General features: G+C 44.0%; 1 protein-coding gene across 18 annotated transcripts in view; it reads left to right on the forward strand.

The window, feature by feature from the left end:
* The window catches only part of SGCD (sarcoglycan delta), a 354,229-nt gene that overhangs the window by 279,610 nt on the left and 49,661 nt on the right, over positions 1-24,958 (forward strand). For all 18 annotated transcript variants that reach the window (XM_074604512.1, XM_074604497.1, XM_074604504.1 and 15 more), the window contains 2 exons: positions 14,863-14,950; positions 17,211-17,330. In XM_074604512.1, the coding sequence (XP_074460613.1) occupies positions 14,863-14,950; positions 17,211-17,330 (208 nt within the window). The remainder of the gene's footprint in view (positions 1-14,862; positions 14,951-17,210; positions 17,331-24,958) is intronic.

Genomic DNA, 24,958 nt, shown 5'->3' on the forward strand with positions numbered 1-24,958 from the left:
TCTCAGTATCCCTACAGGCTTGCAAACCTTCAGGATCTGTGCATCGTCTTTATTTTTCTATGTTTAATTTTATATTTTAAAAAAAAAATAAGGCACAGGGGGTTTACCGGGGGATTCGGGAGTGCAGGACACATCAGTCACACCAACTGATTATGGGATTTCTGTTGCTGACTTATATTGCCGGACAGGTATTGCTGTTAAAAGAGAAGCTGTGCTGGTAGTTGACCACAGCTGACCTGAACCAACCCATGGGACTGTCTGCATTCGTAAAATAGCCTTGAATTCTCACTCCAAACCTTGATCCAAATTTCATCTTAACAAGCTGTAGCCTCGGAAAGAAGTAAGCCTTACAAAGCACCTGAAACTGCCCAGGGAAAAACACGGGCGATGGTGTACTGCGGCATTTCTCTCTCTCAAGAGCAAAGGCCTTGAGTTCAAGGATTTACTATGTCTAGACATCGCTGCTGACAACCAGGATTCTGGCTGCTTTGGGAAGGCTGAAATATAAAAACAACTTCTTAATACTAAAAATGATAAAGGAATAAAACTTTATACCATATGGGTAGAGAGAAGACAGAGACAAATAGACAAAGGGAACACTAAAAGACAAACAGCAAGATCCAATTATAAGGAGAAAGAATGTTTTTCTGATATTTCCGAGAAGCCTCAAGAGCAGGACTTCGTGTCTTCTTCCCACAGGACGGCAAACACTTCTGCAACACTTCTGCTGATCAAAAGTATTTCATCAGCAAAGTTATGTATGTCGTGAGGCAGCATTACTTGACAAGACAAGCCGTGCTGCCGTTCGGAGATGCCGGCACACGCCATTGCTTTTACAGACAGTTCCGTTTGTGTGTGCTTTGATTTGCAAGAGGAAAGGAAAGCCAGACCTTCCAGGTTTCATTTACCAGTTGCTATGCCAGCAATAAGAGTTTCTCTGATTGTTTTGTTTCTAAATGACAGATGTTGGGTTTGGAGAAAGAAGAATGCAGGGAAAAACAAGAACAACTCTAAATTTGCTCCTGTTCTCTTAGGGCAAATTGGTTGAGGCTCTTGGGAAAACTGACTTGCCTCTTTTGAAAGAAAAAGTACGATTTCTTTGGCTGTTAACATTTCCCTGGCTGGAACATCTCTATTTTCGATCTCTGTTTGTCTGAGGCCATGTCTGGCCATCTACTGCCACGTACACCAGCGTCGCTCAGGAAGGGACAGTCCCACGGCAGCGTTCGTGGCACAGTGTTGGAGTGCAGGACACTACTGCGGGTGTGTGATAAAAATGGCTAAAAATCTGGTCACAGAGGTAGGCTTTCTGACTTGTCGGTGAATCATTCATTTAGGCTTCGGTCCAACCAATTATGTGCACAATTTACAGACATGAGTAATTTCATCAACATCGGTAAGGCTATTCGCGTGCATAAAGCTAAGCGTATGTCGTGTTCTTTGCTGGATTGTGCCCTGTAATTCCTACGTATACTCCATGTGTGTGGCAGAGCAAAGCCGCTGGCAGGAATCCATCCTGCTGGTCTCTGCACAGACATGGGGACAGACGCAGCCCCTCCCTCCCAAAGGTTTTACGTTGTCAATAGGTAGACAGTGGGACAGGAGAGAGAGATGAAGGTGAGCGAAGCGGCGTGCTCATCCACTCCTACAGCAGACGCGGATTGGCGTGAGGAGTCCTCTGTCCCTGTGCACACTCATTTTAGTAGATCACATGCCCCAAGGGTAGAGGAGTGTGATGATAGAGCTGGAAGATATTTTCAAATAAAAGCTGATACGGTAAAAAATTGTCCTTCTTGGGAGGGTGAAGAAAAGCAGTTTCCATGATGGCCATTTTTTTGTTTTGTTTCTTTTTTCATTTTTTACTGCAGGCTTTCAGTATAAAATGTGACATGTCCGTTAATTTCCTCTTGATTTGCTGAGTCCAATGAACTTTTGAGGTTTGCTTCCAGTCTGTCCTTAAAAGGTGGGATAATTTTCTGAGGCAGGTTGTACGAAGTGCTAGCAGGGAGTCTGCTCCTCGTTTCTCTCTCAAAGGGAATAATCTATGGAACAGGACAAAAATTGAAGGTGTTTCAGCTCACAGTATTTCTTCCTTGTTCATCGAACAGGGCACGGTCCTTGTTTACCGTCCTTCCATGGAATAGCAGGAGATGCCTCACTTTTAAACCTTGAGCTTTCCCTGAGCAGGAGTGGAGAAAAAGCATCCGTGGCTTTTGTCTTCTCCCCACTTAGGTTCCCCAGGTAGCATCAACTGTGCGGTGCTGCCGTCACCCAGCTTCCCCCAGAAACATCCCTTCGAAGGACAGAGGGACGTCTTCCTTTGGAAAGTCCTTCGTTATGGTCTACGAGAGAAGGTTTTATTGAAAGTTTATTTCAAATGCAGCAATGCTGAAATTTGATTTGTACGTCACTGTTTGTGAAAGCGGTGAGTAAAGGCATGCCAAGATTTGCAAGGTGTCTTATTCAGTGAAGGCTACTTTGTTGGATTCTTAATTTGTACTCTAAACCTATGCAATGAAATTGCTTTTATGACCTAGGCTTCTTCCTTTTTCTTTCCAGCTACAGCTTCGTATCCTGATTCTAGTTCTTTTTGTCCTTGAGCAAAACAATATACCGTTCCATTGTCTCTCTCTTGATTGAGACACAGGATGGATTTGTCATGGGGCATTTAATAAATAAAAGTGGTTAACATCTGAGTTCTGCTTCTCTGCTAAGAAGCCAGCAGCAGCTGCAAAAGATTGCCCGTGGCACCGTGAATGGGTGGCCACTGATTTGGAGAGAAGCGTGCTGTTCACTGCATCATCCATATCACTCTTCGCAGTGCCTGGAAAGTTGTCTTTTCCAAGCGCCTTCCTCTTGGATGCGATCTGACAGGACCGCAGCCTAAGGCAGCACAGCTGAAGAATAAGATGTGTTTTTTCCGGTGAGAAGCTTTGTAAGATATCAATATGTAAAAGCAGAGAAATAAATAAAATTATAGACAATCGGGTTGATTGAGGGGAGAGGAGAGGTCACGTGTCTGACAGAACAAGCGTATCCCTCCAGCAAGGCTTTCCGTTTTTTAGCCAAAAGCTGTTTTCTTTCTTTTCATTAGGTTGATCTGTAAGAGTGCGAACAGCTCATTGCTTTTCTTAAAATCTTTTTTTGAGGTATATTTTGCAGGTTAGAAGTACAAAGTGGGCATAGCTGTTCCTCACCTTACAGCGGTTGGTATTTCCCTTTCAGCAGATCCACTGTTGTGTTGTACACACAGGTGAAGCCACACAGTGAACGGCCAAATAATCCGTAATCCAAGCGCACACTAATTGCTGTAAAAGGTCAGGAGCAGGTGGTCAACCTGAGCTGATCTAGTGACTTGGTTTCCAAAGAGCCGTGGCTGGAAGACAGTGTGTTGACGGGATGAACCTGAGCATGTTTCCTCTGATGCTTCCTGTGGTTGAGTGTTCCGAGCCCGTGTCCTCCAGTGTTTTGAAAAACATCCTTCACTGTTTAAATGAAGTAAAGGCCACACAGGGCAATGGCACGTGTGCTGTCAATGCTGCTGGCTTGAGAAGCGTTTACTTTTATTGCATGTTTACTGTTGCGTCAAGCTAAAATATTTTATCTGTATTCTACTTCTTGAAATCCCCAGCTCCTACTGCAAACTGACTTTTGCTATGTATGTTTCCTTAAGTTCCCAACTGTTATTTGTAAATAATGAACCTTGATGTTGGTACACAGTTGGGAGAGCAGCAGGCTTTTTGGTCTCTCTCTGCAACATTATCTATTGGGCAGCATTCTGGGAAGCATAGCTTAGCTGAAGCAGAAGAAACGGGAACACGCAGGCAGGACCCTTCCTGTGCCCCTTCCTGGTAGGATGCTCCGGTCGGGTGTCTTCACTGATCAGTTTTGTTCCTCCAGAGTTTTGAACGTACTTCAGGAATAAAAACATCAGGAGGCAAATGCCTTCTGTTTACAAGTGGAGACAACCAGACAGGCTGAGCCACCCTGCGGACTGCCCAAAGAGTAATTTGGGGTCCTTGGCTTTTATATGCCTCCCTGTGCTCTATTTTACCTTCACACATCCTAATCTCTTTGGCTGCTTTTGCCATTACTCACCATTTCCCCAAACAACATTCCTGTCTTCTTCCAGGCATAGAAAAAGCATCTGCTGCTCTTTCTGCGAGCCTGACATCTCTTGAAATACCACTCCCCAGCTCCCCGGTGGTCTTGGTTAGGGATGTATTTTTGCTTATCAGCCCTGTATCCCGGCAGTACCCTGCGTTCCCCTCCTCTCTTCAGCCTGGAGCAAACACTCAAGAGTGTCTGTTGAACGGCAGCCGCGAGAGACAGCCAAATCCCAACAGAGAGCACCCTCCTCCCGCTCATGCCGTTGTCCCGCTGATCAGACCTTTGCCGTCATGCTATCTCCATAGGTACGTGTGTTCGGTGTAGCGACATCCGGCGTGATTTAGCATCTTTCCTCCAGATCCATCCAATTTCACGTCACATGCTTAGCTGCATCTGTCATTTTGCCTTTTCGAGTGTACTACGGCCACGGCTGTTAGACGTTCCACCTCTCCGAGACGGATGGAGGTTTGCAGTTCCTCCTCTCCGAGATGGTTCCTGTCTGAGGCTAACTCAGACACGAGCTGTTGGGGCACTGCAGGTCAGAGTTTGGCCCCTGTGTTCGTTCCTGCGAGGAGGCCTCTGTCTAGTCATGCAGACCAACAGAGCAGCCCTCTTAAAGCCGAGTATTGATCATTTCAGCAGGAGAAACAAAGTGGTTTGATAAAAGCAATTCAAAAACAGTCTGTGCAAATGCTTTTGTGACCCCGTAACCCTCTGTCATAATTAAAGCCGATCAAATTACTTTGGTATCAGAGGTACAGTCATGGCCCCAGCCTTTCTTTTCTGCCCTTCCCGTTTTCCCAGATATGCCCATACAGAGTTAACTGAGTATATGCCTACAGCGAACATTCCCACAACAAGGCCAAAATATGGTTTTCATCAATCATTTTATAGCTGCTTCAAGCCTGTCACACCAGTGTATGTGCTTACGGCAGCTTGGGGGGAAAAAAGCAGACAAACCACAAATAAAAGCAAGAATTTGAATAGAAACCCTGAATTTTCTATCACCAGGAATGGCCAGATGATTTTTCTTTGTGTCTTGTACAGCGGCAAGTGCACAGTTTCCAATAAATAAATAATTGCAGATCCAGGAAATGAGATTATTCCTCCCGTGGAGCTATTGAAAAGGAGAGCACACCGAGCCCTTCACGCCTGGCTCCTGGCGCACAGACCCGCATTTGCCTGTGGAGCACAGCAAACCTGAGGGACGGGTCTGGTAAAGAAGAGCCTTATAATTGCACTAGAAGCCCAGAAACAGGAACGCTTTGATTGCAGGAACATGTCCGGGCTCAACCTTGTCATTTCACAGGCCAGATGCATTGGAGAGAACTCCACTGGGTAATCACCGACGTGAGGATGGCCTTCTGCGTCCTGCCTTCCAGCCCTAAACGTGCTGCAATAGAGTTGCTTTTGCAGTGTAATTGCTTTCTCTGCAGGGTTTCTTCCTATTGATTCTGCTTGTGTGGATTGAAATTGTTTGCGGGTTGGAACTAGACTCAGGTCGGTCTGCATCTCTGCTTTTCTGCGCGAGGCAGCTCATGTGACAGTTCTATCTAAGAGACTTTAATGATGTCTAGATAGCATCACTCCCTGGCCCGCGCGTATGTATTTGATTTGAGGAGAGAGGCTGGATCAGATAAGTTCAGAACATCAATAAATACGTGTATTTTGTTTGGTGACACTTGTTCAGTTTGAATCTTTTTCCCAGGAAGCAGCTTGTGTTGTGTCATTTTTTCAGCGTGCTGTGTAAATGCTCTGCATCTGCAACTGTCGAGGATGGTGCCATCCCATAGCAATGCCATCTGCTCGTTCACAAAGTGCTTTTTGCGTAGATAAAAAATGTGAGGTGTTACTCATAATTAGGCAAATCACATGCTGTGATCTGTGATTGATTTGATTTCTGTTGCTGGCTACCTCGCATATGTCTGTGTGTCCATAAGTATTGTCTACATATCAGCATATGGATGCAGATGAATCAGAGACTCATGAGTTCTTTCTCCCAATCCAGACAGATGGAAATGTTTTCCCTTCTTCTTATTAGCAGCAGCTGAATTTCAGTAACACCGGGGGCCTCTGCTAGGATCTTGCCTGTGTTACTGCACATGCATACGTAAGTTGGCACGGCCATTTATAATCTAATACAAGAAGTAAGCGATCCATGACATGCAGCAAAGTTATAATTTCAAAGCAATGTGCAGAGACAGCCATGTTATTAGTCTTCTTGGGGAAAAATATCTGGATATATAACTTGGCGTTATGCAGTGCAGTAACAAAATGCCTAAAAGGTGCTGTGAGCGTTGCAGAACCCAAGTGGCTCTGCTGAATCAGACATTTTTTAAAATATTGCTGTGCCTTTCTCAGTATTAACTCTTTAATGTGCGTTCACCTCACTAACTGAGTGATATCCCAATTGTTTCTGGTTGTACTAGGGTCAAAGTAACGCTGATAGTATGAGAAAGTAAGTCAGAAATTACTAGTTCTGTATGATTTTAATACTGTCCTCAAATGCCTTTTATAGGTAGTGAGGTATGATTTACCAGCAGTTTTAAAAGATGTTTAAGGCAAGCAGTAGGCATACCAGAGAGGCTATAAAAATGAAAACACACGAACTGAGGCCTGCACACTTGGCTGGAGTAAAAGTTACGAGCAGCGGAGTAGCTATATAGTTGGATGATTTAGAATATTTTAAACCTCAGCAGAGCTCTCTTCTTTTCTCTCCCTCTCTCCTCTGGTCCTGTGCCTATCGACAGTATGTTCCCTTCAGCAGGAGATCTGTCACCACTGGAGTCTGACCGTAACTAGGGTAGCCCGAGGCAGAAAACAGGCGATAACTTAGCACAGATCCATAGTCCCGCTGCCACAACCCCTGCTATAGAGGAGGATCAGACCGGTGCGAGCTGCCACGGAGCAGCTTCTGCGGTTCGGTGTTTCTGCAGAAGAATTCAAGTAAATTGAAATGGTTAGGGAGTACTCGCTTCGTTTTCGCTGGAAGTGGTGCTCTGTGTGCTGAGAACCTGGGACGGCTGTTCTCCCGTTTAAGAACATCGCAGTTTCTCAAGTCCTCCTTAGTTTGTTCGAGGGAGAGCCATTCCCCAGTGATGCAAACTTAATCATCAGCACACGCTTGACGGACTCGGATACAACGCCTTCGGGTGAGCTCCGCAGTGAAAGCGCTTGAAGCATTTTCAGAGTTATCTGGTCATTTTACAAGTTGTGCTGTTCTCTTCTTTTCAGAAGTTGTCTAAGGCTGTCTTGCCAGAGGATTCCTAGCGCTGAGCATGCTTAATGCATCGGATTTTTTCCGAAGCCAGTAATGCTCAGTTCAGTCCTACCAATATGGAAAGTTCTGTGAGTGCGCAGCAGCCTTCAGACATTACGAATCCAGATTTCCCACCCCCGTGGATACTGAATAGAACTCCAGCATGCACGGCTGCATTTTATTTTTCTGTGTATGTCTCTTGGTTTCATCATGTCACCTGTGGTTTTCCTCATATTCTAAGTCAATGGAGTAAAAAAGAAAAAAGAATGGCAAAAAAATTGAGGCAGATGTAATGTCTCGGAGGTTTTTTTGGTGGTGTTTTTAATGTCATCAGGCATGGTGTAATTTAATTTTCAGAAGAATCTCAGCTGCAAAATAGCTGATTAGGCATCTTGAAGAAGCCATTCTTTTGAAGCACTGTGTTCGTGAGATTATTACACGTACTCTTCTAAAGAGAGAAACCCCTAGATTGCCAGAAATAAATCACTTTGAAGGATGCAAACCCCCTTGGGTGGCCATCCAAAAGCAGAACCCAGTCATTTAGATCTCACATCACAGACCTGCCGTCTCTGCACTTGAAAAAAGAAGAGTCAGAGATGTAATTGCTTTAATGTAGCTGTGGGAAATTTATCTTTTGTTTCTGTTGTTATTAAAATGAACTTCAAGAAATGCTGTAAAAGAGGGGGGGTTGTAGTATTGGACATAAAACTCCAGCATGTGCATTATCTATGCCAGTAAAATGTGTCAAGTTGGGTGGGACCACAGTATTTTCTGAGCTTCATGGTACTGTAAAACATACCTTTCTGCAAAGGTGACTGCATAGAAGAAGGAGCTTGAATTTTTTTGTTTTAAGTATTTGAATACCTAATAAAATGTCCGAAGTTGGAGCACAGCCCATTAAGTCAGCCCGTGAGACTACATTTACGTCTTTAAGTGCCAGCTGCAGGTCAGGGATGCGTCAGCTCCGTTACTGATCCAGGTTACGGGACCGGGGTGCATTGCACTTGGGAAAAGAGTTTGTTTCCTGGAAGAGGAGGATGGAGCCTACGTGCTGTTATCTCTGCACTGGACCTGGTGCCTCCTTCTAAAAGCCATCACCTTTAGACAGAAATATAGCACATACCGGGGCATTCTGTAGCATTTGTTTTCATCTGTGTGTTACCAATTCCACTCACGGTTTGCTTTCATTCTGCTATGAAAAGCTTACACTGTCAAATCAGAAGTTTTACTAAAAAAGGGATTTAGTTACATGAACGTTATATGCAACTGTTTGAAGGCCAAAATCAAGATCAAAAGAGACTCAGTGATTAAACAGCAAAAAGTACGTTCAAATCATATTAAGCGATGTTTTCAATCTGGCACCCAGGGATTTAGCTACATGACTTAAAATTTTGTGCCAGAAGGCTTCTGGGCAAAATCGTGTTCATTCTGTGGGGATCTAGATCAGAAACAGGAGGAAGAGCTCTTGGGTTTACTTTTGAAACGGAAAGAGTAATGGTTGGCTTGCAAGTCTGGCCTGAAGTTTTGATTTTCTGTTGCCGTAGATGAAGGCCAGGCTGCTTTTCCAAGCGGGATCTTCGGGACAGGGTTCACTAGATCCTCCCAAGTTTGTCTTCTCCGCAGCCAAAGATAGATGCCGTCCAGTGCTTTGTCTGTTTGGTTTTCAGGGGGCGCACGATGTCTCTACAGTGTTCTGGCGAGGTTTGCTGTGATTCATGGCGGTGCCAGTTGCTTGATCTCTGCAGCATCTGTTACCAATTCTGAAGGGTTTTTTACTCAATTTTTTCCTTCCAACTCTCTGTTTTAAGGGAGCAGCTCTGAGCTTTTCCAGCGTCAAACACTCCCCAAAAGGAGTTTCTGTTCTCAAGGCAGGAGTGGGGGAAAGAAATGCATACTCGGGGTCAGGTCTGGTTTATTTGACTGAGAGCTCACAGCATGTTCTGGAGATCTTTGTGGTTAGGAAACTGCGCTTGGGGTCACGCAGCGAGGGTATTACTGGTACTTCCCTTTGAAGGATCAGCAAGTCATACGGGAACGTGCAAAACTGGGTCAGGGATACTAATTTAAGCACATCTCTGTCAACCGACCAAAAATGACAGAGTAAGGGTTAAAAAGTCAGCTGTCCCGGTAGGTCTCAGGGCATGCCCGACAACTGCAAAAATGAGCTCACGCGCAGTGCTGTGTCCCGGGCAGTGTGTGCCGCCGGGTCTGGTTACATTAGGAGGCATGGCAGAGGTGATGTTTTTGAGTTTCTGTTAGCAAAGTTTGCTCTTCTTAGTGAAGGGCATCTTTTGCCCTGAAATGTTTGCTTTGTGTCCCCGTTAATGGGCAATGAACGGACACAACTGTGAAGCGTTGCCTGGTGCAGCTCTGAGTTGTCCCTGCCGATGGAGAATGCAATGCAGGAGAGTATCGCTGCTGGTTTTACTATTATTGCATTTAGCTGATAGTACAGTAGGACTGATCGGAGTTCGGGAAAGGAATATGTTCGTTATAGCCCACATGAATACGTCCCCTCTATCAGCAGCTCCTTAAAACAGCACTCAAGGGAGCGGGCAAGTGACCGTGCTGCTTGTGGCTGTAGGCCAGGGGAAGGGGGGCTTTTGCTCTCGTAGTGGGCTGGCGTCTTGCTCTACAGAAGATGAGCTTTTGCCCTCTGACAGTCCAGCTGTGTGCAGAGCAGCGTTTGCTTTCTGCAAAGTCAGTGAGAGGTACAGTTGGGCAGGACAACGCTGCTCTGAGTGTCTTCTCCGTAGACTGCTCCTTGACAACCTGGATTATATATTTTAATTTTTTATTTAAAAATTATTTAATTTGATATTTTAATTTTTCCCATTACTTTGTCAAGCCTGCAGGAAATTCACCATTTCCATTATTTCCGCAAGCTTCACCTGCACTTGCTGCGTGAAGTCTCTGAATCCACAGGATCAAATCAACGCTATTCCTTTTCACCATCCAAATTACAAACACGCTGACTGTGATGCATTGTTTTAAAATTGCCTGTTAAAATTTAAAAGGATTTCCAAATATTTTTAATAATTCTCTAAAACAGTCTAAGGACATCTGTTAAAGTATGGAATTTCCTTAAAGACAGCATTGGTTGGGGTTGCTTCAGCTGCAAATTAAGGTTGTCAGTCCAAGTGCTTTTTCTGGTTTAGTCTCTGATCTGGGAGTTTTTAGCATTTCTTCCAAAGCGAGCCCAAGCTTGTTTGGCCGTGTGTTTAACCTAGCAAACAATCAGTCGATACCTTTTGCGACGTCTTCTGTGTTTTGCTGGATGCCTCACTGCTTAGTGAAGAAACAAGCTAGACTGTTTCAACTTCTTCTTGCACTTTTCACATTCTTTATTCTGCAGCATGTGTCCAATGTTTCAATATATTGAGTAGCTGTGGCAACTTCTTCTGTGTGGCTACAAACATTTGCGTTATTGTTAAGCCATTGGGTCTGCTAATGAGGGGCTGGAGTACGAGGCAGAATGATGTATTTACCATGCAGGATTTCCTGCAGAGGTGAATAGTAGATTCCTGGTGGGCTGGAAGTAGATAACCAGCCCAAAGAGTCCTTAAAAGGTCCCAGCCTCACCTGCCCCCAGAAATGGAGCCGCAGCCCAGCGCAGCGTGGGATCCTCCGTCGGTGTCCTGCAAGGAAAATGCTCGAAATAAATCAGAAGCAAACAGGAAAACATGCATAAAGGGGGAAAAAAAATGCATCCTACTCCCATCGCTGTCTCTACTGCAGTTTCTCCAGCCAAATGATCAACGGAATCACTGGAAAGAAATAATAATGTAAAATAGTGTCGGAAAGGAGGTGACTGCTGATTCAATTTGCAAAGTCGCGTAGGAAGTTAAATCGAAGGGTGTAGCTCAGTGCGGTGCCATGGGATGGCTAAGATGGAGGTGAGCTGGGCTCTGCTAACGCAGCGCGCTCAGTGGAGGGTTGCTGTGAAGAGGGTGAAGCCGTAACAGCCGAGTCTGGGCAGAAGGAGCAAGTCAGTGGCAGCGTGTGGGCTGGGAGCAGCGTCTGCTCTCGGGAGGAGAGGTGTGGGGAAACCTTGTTGTCGTGTTTGTGATGAGAGGAAGAACAAATGACAGAGAAGGAGATTTCTCGGTGCATCAGATAGCGTGCAGGCAGTGAAATACGTTGGGTTATTGTGTGATCGACGATACCAGACGTGTTTTATCTCAAACGTGCTTTTCTGAAGAATTGGGTGAAACCTTTTGGAGAGAAACAGGTAGACAAAGAGAAAAAGATTATTTTCCCTACTTTTCTGAAACCAAAAGAACACTTAATCCAGCTTTTAATTCACTTCCACTTCGTTTGCATCAATCCCACGAATAAAATATATTTATTTCTTTAACATCAATTATCTGGAAACATTCAGAACTGGATTGTTGCATATTATACTTCAAAAACGTGGTGTGTCTCATATTTACAGTCTTATAATTAGAGTCAAGACGTGCTTATTTATCACATGCTGATATTCTAACTCTAGGTCTATCAAGTGTTATGACAGTTTATGAGAATATTACTTCACTACATAATAATTTTTATCGTGGTGCTGATGCCATATTGATCTACATTTCCACTTTCTCATGTGCATCAGAATATTTAATTTTGTGTTGTGATAAATGAAAGTGTAAAAGAAGTGAAAGGTTTTGTCTTTTCAGTTATAATTTCTGTTTGAAGAATTTTTTAATGCTTTAATTATTTTTTTTTCTGTGTGATTGAAGGAAGCTGGCATCACCACCAAGCTTGCAATAGAGGAAGCATTTTTAAATGTTCAGTGCGTAAAAGATGTCGGTGTTTTTACCTTTGTAAACAGAAGATGATGGACAGAAAATCTGCAGAATTTTCAGCAAAAGGGAGTAATTTTTTCAGCTCTTTTTCATTTCTTAATGGAAGAAGAATTATGGAAATGAGAGCGGGCATTGCATTAAGTGCTTGAAATGTTCCTTCCCTGCAGACCAATAAAAACATAACTCTTCCATTAGGGAAATTTAGTTTTTTGAAGGCTGCGTGAATCTGAGCTCTGAATCGGTGAATGAGATGACTGTGCTGGGGTAAGCGTTTCAAGGTCTGATTGTGTATTTTAAGTCTTTCGTAGGTGGATACCAGCTCTTAGCTTGTCTTGTAAGACTTCTTCGGAGCAACTTTTCCTGTTACTCTTTTCATATTAACCACTTGGCTTCTCTTGTAGCACTTCCGTAGTGCAATCTCCTGTTATGCAGATCAGTAACGGAGTTTCAAAGCCATGGGGATTGAGTGATTTTTCCTACCTGAATTTGGACTGGAAAGTTTCCTGGCCTTTTCAAAACACTCTAGCTACTCGCATAACTCCATAAACGAAAGTCAAATAGTGCAAGTCAAAAATGTGACCTTTCTGTGCTTCATACGGCGTGTTTGTAGTGCTTATAGCCTCACCTATGGCTATAGAGCATGCAGATTGTAGTTATCTGCCGTTAAAAATATCCTTGATCACTAGTGTGAGATGGAAATGTAGCAGTAAACTGCTATCGCTGGGGATGTTCAAATTAGGTCTCTGATCAGGGCTGTGGAGAATTAATACCAGAGCAAGTGGGTATTCAAGTGAAGCCATCTTTTTTTTCTGTGCTGTTAACCATAAAATAGTAATCAAGATTAATTTCTAGGTTCTAGAAGATCACAAATAAAAATTAATAAAAAAGAGCAAAATCATTACCAGTCATTATCGCTGCTCCTTACTTCTAGCTTATTAATCATATTTCAGTTTCATATACTGTATTACTTAAGCTGTCAAACACATCACAGAGGTCTATAAGGGTGATTTGTCCTCATTTAGTGTGTGAAGAGACAGAGAGACCAAGAGCTTCTGAAACTCATCCAAGGTCTGGAAAAGATTAAGTGGAATTTTATTATTTTGTTTTAGTTGTAAATAGTCTGAATGTAGCCGTAATGGTCTAGTTATAATTGACTAAATAAATCCCATTTCCCCCTTTTCTGCTGAAGGGCTGATCCCATGGGTGGATGCAGCACTAAGAGTTAAGGCAACAAATGTAATGGTTGTGAATATCTGGTCTCATGTGGAGCTGGTTTTGGTTTAGGTTTTTGAGGTTTGTTTTCTGCAGACACTGCTGGGAATCATTTGCCCATCACTGGAAGTGGTCCTTGAAGCTCCAGTCCATCACAGGACTCCCATCAGTGCGTTCCCGTGCTCCTGCTCTGTTTTATATGCAGACAACCTAGTCCTTCTGCCATGATCCAGAACCGTGGCATCGATGCAAATATTAGTTACGTTCCTTATAAATTCAGGAGGCAAGGAGAACATGCCTGACCTACACGATCCTCCATCCCCATCCTGATTATTCATTCCTAATGGAAAGATTTTGAAACACTGGAAAGAGACTGATGTGGGAAGCACATGGACATAAAATTTTCAACTCCTTGCTGATTTGCTTGCTATATTATCCCCTCTACCGATCGTATGGCTTAGCCAGTTGGTGAATTTAATCAGCTGCCTGCTTTAGACATTATGAAGAGGTACTGGCAGTGAATTTCCACCTCGCACATTAGATTTTTGGCTGATTTAAATTGGGGTCACCCTGTGCTTGTGCTGTAGGTGGCTAATAGCCCTGGAGAAGCCAGCTGTGTGGACTGGGGCTGCCTGTGGAAAACACGAGTTCCCGGGTGTCTTGGATACATTTGCACACAGAAGGAACCAGATGGTTTTCCCTGTGGGTTTTCTTTGGCTTTGCTCTGCGGGAGAAATACCTGAGATGGATGCTGCCAGGTAGCTCTGTGGCTCCCGTGTGTTAACAGCTGCTCTTGCTCTTCTCTCAGAGGTACATTTAAAGCATAAAAATTAAAAAAAAAAAAAAATGGGCAGAAATCTGTGTGGTCAAGTGGGGAATGGGGAAGACTCCGCGTCTTGTGTGTCTCCAGACCTGATGGGATGGGTCTGATCTTGAGGTGGCATCCCAGACTGGAATGTGATGGTGGTAAGTGCCAGATAGTTCTTAAGTGCTTTGAGATCGAAGGCACTGTCTACATGTTAATAAGGTTTTCTCATTCGCAGCCCTTAGGCTTGGCTCACTCAGGTGGCAGGGTGGTAGGCAGATACAGTCACCCAGTGGGAGTCATCTGGAGATGTGTGTATGTAGTATTGCAGATTTGACTCTGAAAAGCCCTGCTGCAGTCAGCCACCCTCCCAAAACATCACCCTCAGGCAGCTTAGGTCAGGTCCCATGTCACATTTTAAAATAACCGGTTGGTGGGCTTATGCTGGCAATAAAGCTAACGATCACTAAAACAAGGCTAGTCTCTGGGCCAGAGAGAGGTGTGGATTTTGGTTTTATCCTGGCCAATAAAAATGACTGCAGGGTAGCCTGCACCTCAGCCACACGGCCAAACCTGGGGCCATTAACAGCAGCGTTAGGCAAAGCTCCAGGTGTCTCAAGCCGGCTGGTCTTGGGCAGCCATCCCCATCTCACGTGCTTGCTCTCCTGGTCTCGTTCCAGGGCAACCCACTGTACTTCCAGTCTGCCAGAAATGTGACAGTGAACATCCTCAATGAGAAGACTAAAGTCCTCAGTCGCCTTGTAACAGGTAAGGAGGGGGGGAGGCTGCGTGGAAGGATTAAGGAGGGATGAAAGCGGGTGTGTTGTGGGATGCTGCGTCGGCTTTAAACGGCACGCAGGAGGGGAGCCCAGGTGTCTTGTGAAGTACAAATGAAAACGTCGCTCCACTTTGTAGGAGCAAAGCTAGTGACATGAAAGCTGTGCTGGAGAGGCAGCTGGCTGGTGCTTTCTGATAACGAAGCAGACCATCGTTTTCATTTGAAAGCCAATCCAGAAGCAGAAACGTTAGTTTTATGACTTCAGGGTCAAGAAGAACATATGCAGGCTGACATTTCTGGTGTAACAGGCACAGGCTTTTCCCGAGACACTTCTAACTTGCCTGCGATCTTGGGAACTCTGCTGATTAACTGTGGCTGGGCTGGCACACTGCAATTTAGGGCGCTCTGTTCGCTTCTGCAGATGAAGAACACTCTCATGCTCCAAAGCATTAGTGTGTTTGATGGGGAAATGGGTGTTTCATAAATCCCCAGTGTACAGCAGCCTTTGAGTAAACGCATGTGTAATTTGGGTTGAAAGAGACCAATGCATTATATATGCTAATATATTTTTTATATATATGTATATGATATAGGATATTTATTTATTTATTGAGATTTATCTAGGGACCGGGAGAAGTATTGCTGTGTGGCAGAGCCAGTAATCCATAAACATGTTGTTTTTTGTGAGACTTGGGTTGTTTGGTTTGCTTATATAACTTCTTGGCCTCTAGTCACAGTATTAAATAATTAAATATGCAGCTTCAGTAAGCAATGATTTAAGCAGCACGCATGAAAATTGCCTGGAGGAAGTAAATAAATTCAACCCCAAGTTCCCTGATTTTCACATTCAGAATAAACGTGCTTAGTTTGTTGGTTCTCCATATATTTTCAAGAGGGTATTTGGTTCACTTAAGCACCTCCGTTTCACGAGAGCTTGGGAGGACGCAGACGGTGGTGTCTCCCGGTGTGATCTTCTGGTTATGGCGCTCGTTTCTGCGTTCAGCAGTAGCTTTGGTTTCAGAGCAGAGCGAAGACGAAGTCCCATGTAGCGCGTGCTGCAGTGGTGAGTCGGGAGACAGTTAATTAGCACGATACAAATCAAACTTAAAGCTCTCAAGTACTGGATTTTCTCAGAATGGCTGCAGGGTACTTACGTGTTTCCAGGGTCTCGGCATAGCCTCACTTTTCTGTGAACCACGCGTGTGATTCTTGGTGTGCCCTGATGCCAATACAGATGACCCCGTGCAGGCGACTGCTGGGCGTAGATGAGGTTGGAACCCACCTGTAAGAAAATACTGGCTTTCGTGTCTTATTTCTCTTCTCGTTTGAGAAATGAGACTAGTCAGGAAGATGGCCAGAAATAATGCAAAGTCTGATCACTTGCCTTACGCATTCCAGGGAGGCTCTGGCTTGGACTGGGTTGCACAGGGCTGTTCTGTGCCAATGTGCCCGAATTTTAGCCTAGGTCCTGTAACCCAGGGGTCTGCCCTTCGCAGCCTTTGAGCCCCAGACCTGGGCTGAATTGCTGTTCAGGCGGCTGATGTTTATCAGGCTCCACAACAAAACGCATTGCCAGAGGCTTTCCAGCACTGCGGTGCGCAGCAGCCTGCAGGGGAAGCAGCAGAATTGAAATAAGGGCTACGAAGGAAAGCTTCAATTGTCTAAAAACTTTCTGCACCGTGGGAGACCCTGCCGCTCATCTTGGCCTGCACAAGGTTGAAATGGTCTAAAACAAAACATTTGCTCCAGTGGTGATGTTTGTATTTATTTTTTTATTTTTTTTTAATTGGACTGTGCACGACACTGATATCATTTTAATCCAGGCATATTTAATAGGCAGAACATCGGGAATCTTTTCCACCACAGCGTCAGCCCAAGCAAAACGTACTTGGGAATTCTGGATGCCTCATGGCATGGCTGGGTATATGCATTGCCGTTTCACATGTGGGTCTGTCTTTTTTTAAAAATTTCCCAGCTATCCCAAGTTTAACGGTGGTTTTACGACACACGTAAGCATTAGCAAAAACACAAGTAGAAACAGTTGAGAGGTTGTTGTCTAGGTAGAAAACAATGCCCTTTTCTAACGAGAGGTCACCCTGTGAAAAGCACGGACCTCCCTGCTTGATGTGTCGGGTGCAGGTTGTATCTGCAGAGCTATTAGGACAATCTCAGCAGGTGGGTTTATTAAATGTATGTGATTTTCTTATACTTCTCACTAAAAGGTTGTGCTAAATCTCTTCTTCCCTCTAGGTCCCCAAGCGGTGGAAGCACACAGCCAAAAATTTGAGGTGAAAACCCTCTCTGGAAAATTGCTGTTTTCTGCAGATGACAACGAAGTGGTGGTTGGAGCAGAGAGATTGAGAGTTTTAGGTAAAAGATTATTCACTAAATCACTGTTTTAATATGCGCCTCTTCAAATTTTAGAATAGTTTTGCCTGACTTTCCTTCATGCTTACAGAAAGCTTCTTTTGGAGATAAAGCGTTTCACTGTCTTTATTGCTTTGAATCTTCCCTGGGCAGATAATGGCCAGGAGTTTCTATCTGAGGCGCTTCTTAGCTTGCGCAATGTGTTATTTCCCCTCCAGAAAAAACTCCCCTGGAAGTGGTTTGTCTGGCTCAGTGAAGTAGCATTAAAACCAGCTTTGGCAACTGACCAATTTTGGGTCCGGGGTGAAGGACAGCGAGGGATCGCTGTAAGGATGCTTCCATGGCTGCAGTCCCCGTGTGTAGGGAAACCGCAGGCTTCGTGTTTCTGATTGCACCGCTCTCGCCAGCTCCTCCTTCATTCTAGAGCAAACACCAAGGAGACCTGCAGTGAAAAAGTCAACATGAATTAGGACCCCACATTAATTCTCTGAAGAGTTTGGTGGTGGCCTTTATATTCGCTGTCTTTCCTTAGCCACGTGCAAGAGAACATTGTGCATCTCTGAGCCTTCAGCCGTGTTGTGGGTAGGGTTCTTTCCTGGTCACGGGAGGAGAGGCCAATCTTGCCAATGCCACCACTTCCCCGTCTGCCTTTCCAGACAGAGGGGACACCCCGAGCTCGCCTTTCGCCTGTGCAGGATCTGCCTCCCCAGCTGTCCTGCCTGCTAGGCTTTACATCCACAACTCCAATAAAAACTGGGGATATGCTTTGAGTTTGAGGGGTAGGGATTGTCTGTTGTTTGTTTGGATATATATTTTTTTTTAGAGAAGAAAAACAGCTATGGTAATTGTAAAATTTTAAAATATATTTGATAGTTGTATGAAATTACCTCTTAGGAACTTACAATTCTCTAGCTTCCCCGTTCAGTTCATGCCCTTGGTTAGTTTAAGATGTGTTCGTGAATGTTTTCACGTAGGACCAGAGTGGGTGTAGCTCCGTATTGCTCGCAGTTAGTCACATAGCAGCAACGCCGCTCTCTGTGGGTGGCGCTGATACCTGTTTCCTAACGGCTTGGTTTGGATGCATCTGTTCGCTCCAGACTGCTCCTTGCATCTCTGGTAACCTCGTAAAAACAGGGAGATCAATGAAGGAGCTTATCTTGATATATAGTATTTTTCATTATTGCTTCTACATATTACATAGTGTATTATTAGTATATTATGTATAATCTAAAGGAGCTTAAAATGAGCACCTTGGAGTCTAACCATCATGAATGGGACTTCGTATCCAACCCTTAACATTTTTGGTCACCTGCTGTCGTACTGTTCTAGACGGTTCCTGTTTGTGGGCAGGCCGGGTGTAGCTCTTCTCAGGTCCCCGTTGGTACACACCAGACTAGCTCAGTCACCAGCCAGACAAAGTTAGGTGAGCTTCACAGGGTAAATGTTGAACTTCACAAAATCAACAGCATCTTTTTTAGCCTAAAACTTTGGAAAGGAACCATTCAAAATTCTTGCAGTGTTACAGAGCCAGGGAGCGTTGGTCACAATCCATGTTCTACCACACATCTCCCTTCGCGCTGCACCCTCCAGAGGTACTTAATTGTACAGTCTTTGTGCAGGGGAGGTGAAGTCAGGAAGCAACAGTTTTTAAGTGTTTTCTTGGAGACCATAAAACGAGAGAGATTCATATGATTAACTCTTAAAAAAAAAAAAAAAACAGAAACTTTCCCTTACAAGTTGCAAGTACTCCTTTTCAGACGATATACTTACAAAAATATTGCTTTTTGTTTACTTTGTACTTCGGAGAAACCAGCAATTATTTTTGATAGTTGTTTTGAGTTTCTGCCCTGTTTTAGTCTCCAAAATAAACAGCATCAAAAATATTGCTAACCACTGTAGTGCACTTTCATTTTTATCTGCAGCTGAGTGTTTCTCGGAGTTTATTTGGCTTATGCAGATCTGTCAGAAAAGAAAAGGTAGAATGATGCCATTGGTGATGTTACATGGCAAGTATTTCAATGACCTTGAGCTGAAATGCTTTCACAGTTCATGCTTGGCTTTGTTTTTCTCCAGCTTTGCTTCCCCAATCTAATTTTATCTCCAAAAGTGTTTGCCATGGCTGTTTGCCATGCTGGGAAGTGTTATACCATATGTTCGTATTTCTTCCAGTGTTTTTGTCTGCACTTGAGGCTAGTCCAACTTGTAGTACACAGACAAATTCCTTTGATCATTTTTCTGGTGTTTGGGATCTCAGGTGCTGTCAGTATGTGTCTGCTGACACCTATCTACGCTATGTAAATAACCTCAACTTGTTCTTGTTATTGCTGAACACGTACTTGTTATAGAAGGAAGTGTATGTTTGCAATCTGGCATGAAAGTCATCTCAGAGAGGTTAGAGCAGCAGTTACTGGGCTCGTGGCTAGCTTTTAATCTTGTTAATGATAATTACTTTTTTTCTTTGTACGCTCTTCAAAGTTGATTCTGAAAGTTTGTTCTACAAAGTAATGCTGAAGCCTTGTCATGAGAAAAGAGGTGCTTTCCTTTCTTGAAATGGGCTCTGCTCTGGGTATCTGAAGGATTTTTCAACATTAGCGGGGCATTAAAAGGGGAGGAATACACAGAATTATGGATAAAAAAAATACAAGGAGGACGTGCTGCATTTGACGGTGCTTCAAAAAATTGTGCAGCATGGGTAGTGCAGATTAACAAATGAAAGTGCTTTTTATTTTAATTGTATTTTGGGGGGGTTATTTCTGATTTTTAACTGTTAAAGGACACAGAAAGACAGAGTTGGTCCTCTCTGCTTCTCATGCATGATGTAGAGTACTTTGGTGATTTTATTTGCTGTAGTGAATCTGGTCAAACCTGTTGTCACAGGAGAGACTGGAGGATAATGGGAACTCCTGTCTGGGGACAAGGGCAGCCCTTTGGCCGTGGTAGGCTCTGGCGGCACATACACAACCTGTTCCAGACACGAGCACGAGTTCCCTCTGCCTTGCTCAGAGCCCCCTGGGAGCTCAGCAGCTGTATTGGTCCGGATGACTCAGAAGCAGCTCATGTTTGTCTACAAAAGTCATGTAGAAACTGAGCCTCATGCCAAATCTGGTCTGCCCTTTGTCTTCTGAGCTCGTTTGCCAGTGCCCGCAGTTGCCCAGCCATCTCCTCCCCTCTTGTGGTGGGACCAGATGGCAGCACGTCCTCACTGTTAGCACCGCTGTCTTTTACGAGCGTCACTCCCATAGTATTTGAGCACCTCATGGTCTTTTAAAAGATGCTAGAGCAAACCTCGGAGCCTTTCTCATTCCTCAGAATCGCAGCTCTCTCTTGTTTTGCACAGCTTAGATTTTGAAGGCAAGATCTGCCGCTTCTCTTCACCGCGGTGCTGCTCCTGGGGTTGTCCATGGCATAAAGGACAAACTTGCCCTGCGCTGGCCGTTGCCACGGTCAGCAGCGCGCTTTGGCGAACACCACATAGACGCAAGCTGGGGCCCGGCTGGATGTGCCCCGCGGGCTCATAAACACGTATGATCTGCATTATGGGAGATGAATGAGCTGGCTCTAATTGAATTCCGATGTGGTGCGTCATACAGCGGTTCCTCTTCCCTCCTCCTCCTCCTTCCCTCCACAAATGAAGCGTGTTCAGACCGTCTGAAAAATGGTGCGGAAGAAATACCCTTTCGTTAAAAGAGCATTAAAAAATAACTTTGATATATATTAATTACCAATTTCATTCAATAGCATATTGAATATTATAGCATTTACAAACAAAAGACAATCATAAAGCATTATTCTGACTGTTAATTAGCTCTATTTATTCTCCAGATTAGTTTTTAAATATGCCCTCTAGATGCCACTTGATACTAATTAACAGAGTTACATTATTATCTCTATACAAAAGCATTTTTAATTAAATCTAAAGCAATTTAAATTAGCATAAGTTTTTACAGAAATTAAACTGGTCAGATGCTTAATTTAGCTTTATAAGACAACATCTGATGACATGTCAGTGTCAGTTCTCCCAGGGGCCTTGACATCTTTTTTGGAGATTATTTTTTGAAGTTTGTTTTCAGGGAAACTTGCCAGTATACTCTGGTGTTTAATATTTATGATGGATTTAACCATTTTTATTTTTTTTTAAGACTAAATATTGATGGCAATCCACATGCACTGCAGTGAGCTGAGATAAAAGCGCGAAAGACACGTTCCTGCAGCTTATGGGCTTTTGTAGTCCCTGGTTTTGAGTGGCGGAGGAAGGTTTGCGTGGGCGGCGGGGTTGCATGGCCTGGGTGCTGTCCCGTTACAAACCATGCACGCTTTTTAACCACTCTTAAGATTACCATTTTGCTTTTCAACAAGGATAGGATTATTCAAAAAACCGCAAGGTCCCCTTTCTGTAATAGAATACAGGAATTGCTCCCAAATTGCTCCTACTCTGGGTCCCTGGAAAACGCGCCTCTCACTTTGACGTTTATGCTACCATAGCATAAGCTTTTCTTCTAATATAGCCTAATGACAAAAATTTGGCTAAAGCCTTTCCCTGTGGCAGACTTTAACTAAAATAGCTGTAATTAGAGCGTGGCAGGATGGCTTTCATCTCCTTTCAGCTCCTGCAGGAGCATCTCTGCAGGAGACGTGCGAGCCACCCACCACCGCTGCAGTCCTTCCCCCCCACCATGGCGGGCCGTATCGTACCTTTGATCTCGCCAACCCCTTCCATCCCCTCCCTTCAAATAATTAGCCAGTGGCTCTGTTTCCACCTTGTAGCTTTTTCCAACTGTAGCGTATTCCCTCTGGGCGCTGAGCTGTGTGGAGCACGCAAAAGCTGGCCACAGGTTAGACTTTCAGAAACGTTAGTTTGGGAGCGTATTTTGTTCTAGTTTCTCTCCAGGTGCCTGGGAATGCACCTGAAAAGAGGCATCAGCTGTTCAAATGTTACTGTAAATTTATTAATGTTTGGAGTAATTAATTCCAAGGCACACTTCTAGCATCTTATTTACGAAAGCTATATATTAAGGACTTTAGAGGATTTAGTGGAGGAACACCACCGATAAAAGCAACATAGCGTAAGCTTATAGTTAACAAAATCACTGCATGATTGTCTTGTAGAAAGCTCTTTCACATGGGAGGGTTTGGATTGGGGTTTTCTGTTGTTGCCGGCAGAGAGAGTAACCTGTTCTGTATTTAGAGAATACAAAGTGGTGGGGTTTATTGCCCATGGAAGGGTTAAAAAAGTATTTGCAGTGTCCTTCGCTTTGGGCAAGAGGAGAACACGATTTAATGTGAACGTGGTGAACTCGTGTGTCTGCGTAAGCTGGCCCTAAAGCTTCGCATCTACAAACATTTTCAGGGAGCCTTGTATTAGCTGGAGGGGGGGGGAGCACGCCCGAGCTGTGGCTGCAGTGCCGGCCTGCTTAAAGGACTCTGCTCACATTTCCTCCATATTACAATTTTAGTAGCTTCTTGGCACGTCCTTTCTAGCTTGTGTTTGCTGCGGTATTTACAGCAGAGTAACTTTCATGCGTGCAAGCGTAGTTATATTTCATGAAAATAATCCACAAAGCTATTTGGCTGCTGCCAGTCATTTCAGAGGGTGGTGTAAGCTGGAAGTTTAACAACTTCCAGGAATGACCACCCATTTTTGCTGCATGCACCCTTCTTCAGAAGTGATTATTTATGGGTCAGGACATGCACAGTTGCCATTTACAGCAGCCATTATGATTTCAAAATGGCATTTTGCTGACTTGTATGTGGCAGAGGGAACAATTTTTGTAGCCAAGTGTTAAAACCAGGCCTGATCCAGAGGAAATGGAGCTTTCTGGCCTCACCATTGAGCCTGCTGCAACTTGGCATCTGAGGATAAATGCCAAGCTTGAACTCTGTATTGTGGATTTTGTATGTTTTCCCGAAAAATATGTCCATACTCAGGTCTGCAAATAGCTTTTTCAAAGGAGAGAAGGTGCTACAAGACTCATTTCTTAGCAAATGAAAACGTTTTCCTACTATGATCCTTTTCCTTTCCAAAGGCAGTGGAGAGGAAGTTGCCCCTGACTCAAAGACGGCTTGGTGCTGCCGAAGCGCGGCCACGGTCCCTCGCTGGGCTTCTGGAAGCAAACACTGTGCCACCAGCCTGGAGTCAGAGGCTGTTCCCAGTTCATCCAGTTGCAAAGGAGCTCCTGCTGGCTGGGGCTGCTCCAAAGGCACCTGGAGGCAGCAGTTTCTCCAGAGCTCCCTCCTGTGCTCTCGGCAGGAGGAACGAGTGTGCAACAACCGTTCTGCTCACGGGGCTTGGACGGGCGTTTGACCTTTTGCTGAAGATGTATGAACTTCTTTAGGAAGCAGCTCCGAATATTCACTACACGCTCCCTATAGGTAATTAAGCAGTAATACTAATGCAGCCCGAGAGCAATTGCCAAGCTGTGTAGTCATTGGTCCTGCAGGAAAGGGACAGAGAAGAAAACGAGGAAAGGAGGGAAATGCGCTGACAAATGGAAATACTAGGTTGTAGCACCGGCATGAGCAAGACTGGAAACAGCCTCCACTGTCTCTAGCATTCAGTCATGGTGAATTCATGAAATTTCATCAAATTTCTTTGCACTCATTGCAGAGCTGTGGTGCTGGGAAAAAAATATGTTTAGCAAAATTAAGGAACAGCGGGGGAAAAAAGTATGTTTCCTAGCGGTGATTAAAGCCACAAGAAAATTATTTTTTGCTCTCAGTTAGGAATTGCGCTATTACCGTATCAACGTAGAAGTCAGGTGTGAAAAAGTGATTTAATCTGTAATCAGCAGTGACAAAGAATTAAAAATCTATATAGAAAAAAAATTATTTCATTGAATGGGGTGGGATTTATGGATGCTTTCTTCCAAATAAAGTTTTTCTTCCCATTGCATAAGGGAAGAAATTAAAACGACCGGATCTTGAGCAAACATACGATTCTTGAATGAATGCGTCTGATTGCTTTCCTGTCTTGAGGGCAACAGGTGTAGACGCTGTTGTCCATTCCTTTTAATGTCAAATTCAAATAACATTGCCCTCCTTTTTCAAAATCCACTCACGCAGATTGTAAACTTGTCTTTTGTTGGAGGGAACAGTGTGTGTCGGGAGGGAGATATACTGAGAAGTTTTCCTTGTGTTTGCTTTTGCTTCAAAATACATTCCAGGCAAAAAGGATAGCATTTATGTAAAGTGTATAGGCTTCTAGTCCAGGCTGAAATGTGTGTTCAGGTTGTGTTACGTTAATCCTGTTTAAGGAAAAAGAAGTATCATGCACCATCAGATTAATATTGATTAAATGTCACAAGGATTATGAAAGAAACATACTGTACACTTACCAAACACTGAAATCAAGTTTAAAAGTGTGGCAGATTTATATTTTATTTCCTAAGTGTCTTCCCCAGCCTTCACAACCTGATCTGTTTGAAGCTCACATAATATTCTCCTTGATAAATTTCCACTGTGTATCCCTACTTCAGGTGCTCTCCTGAGTTTCTTTTCAGCTTTGCACAGGAATGCCAAGAAGAGCTTCAAAGGAACTGAGTGATGACATTGCTATTGTTGAGCTGCAGAAAAAGTGTTGAAGGACCCCAAAACTAGTCAAGAAGGAAATATCTAGAGGTCAGCATAAGTTGTAG

The sequence above is a fragment of the Larus michahellis genome, chromosome 11 (genome assembly GCF_964199755.1).
Source record: "Larus michahellis chromosome 11, bLarMic1.1, whole genome shotgun sequence".
Classification (NCBI taxonomy): Eukaryota; Metazoa; Chordata; class Aves; order Charadriiformes; family Laridae; genus Larus; species Larus michahellis.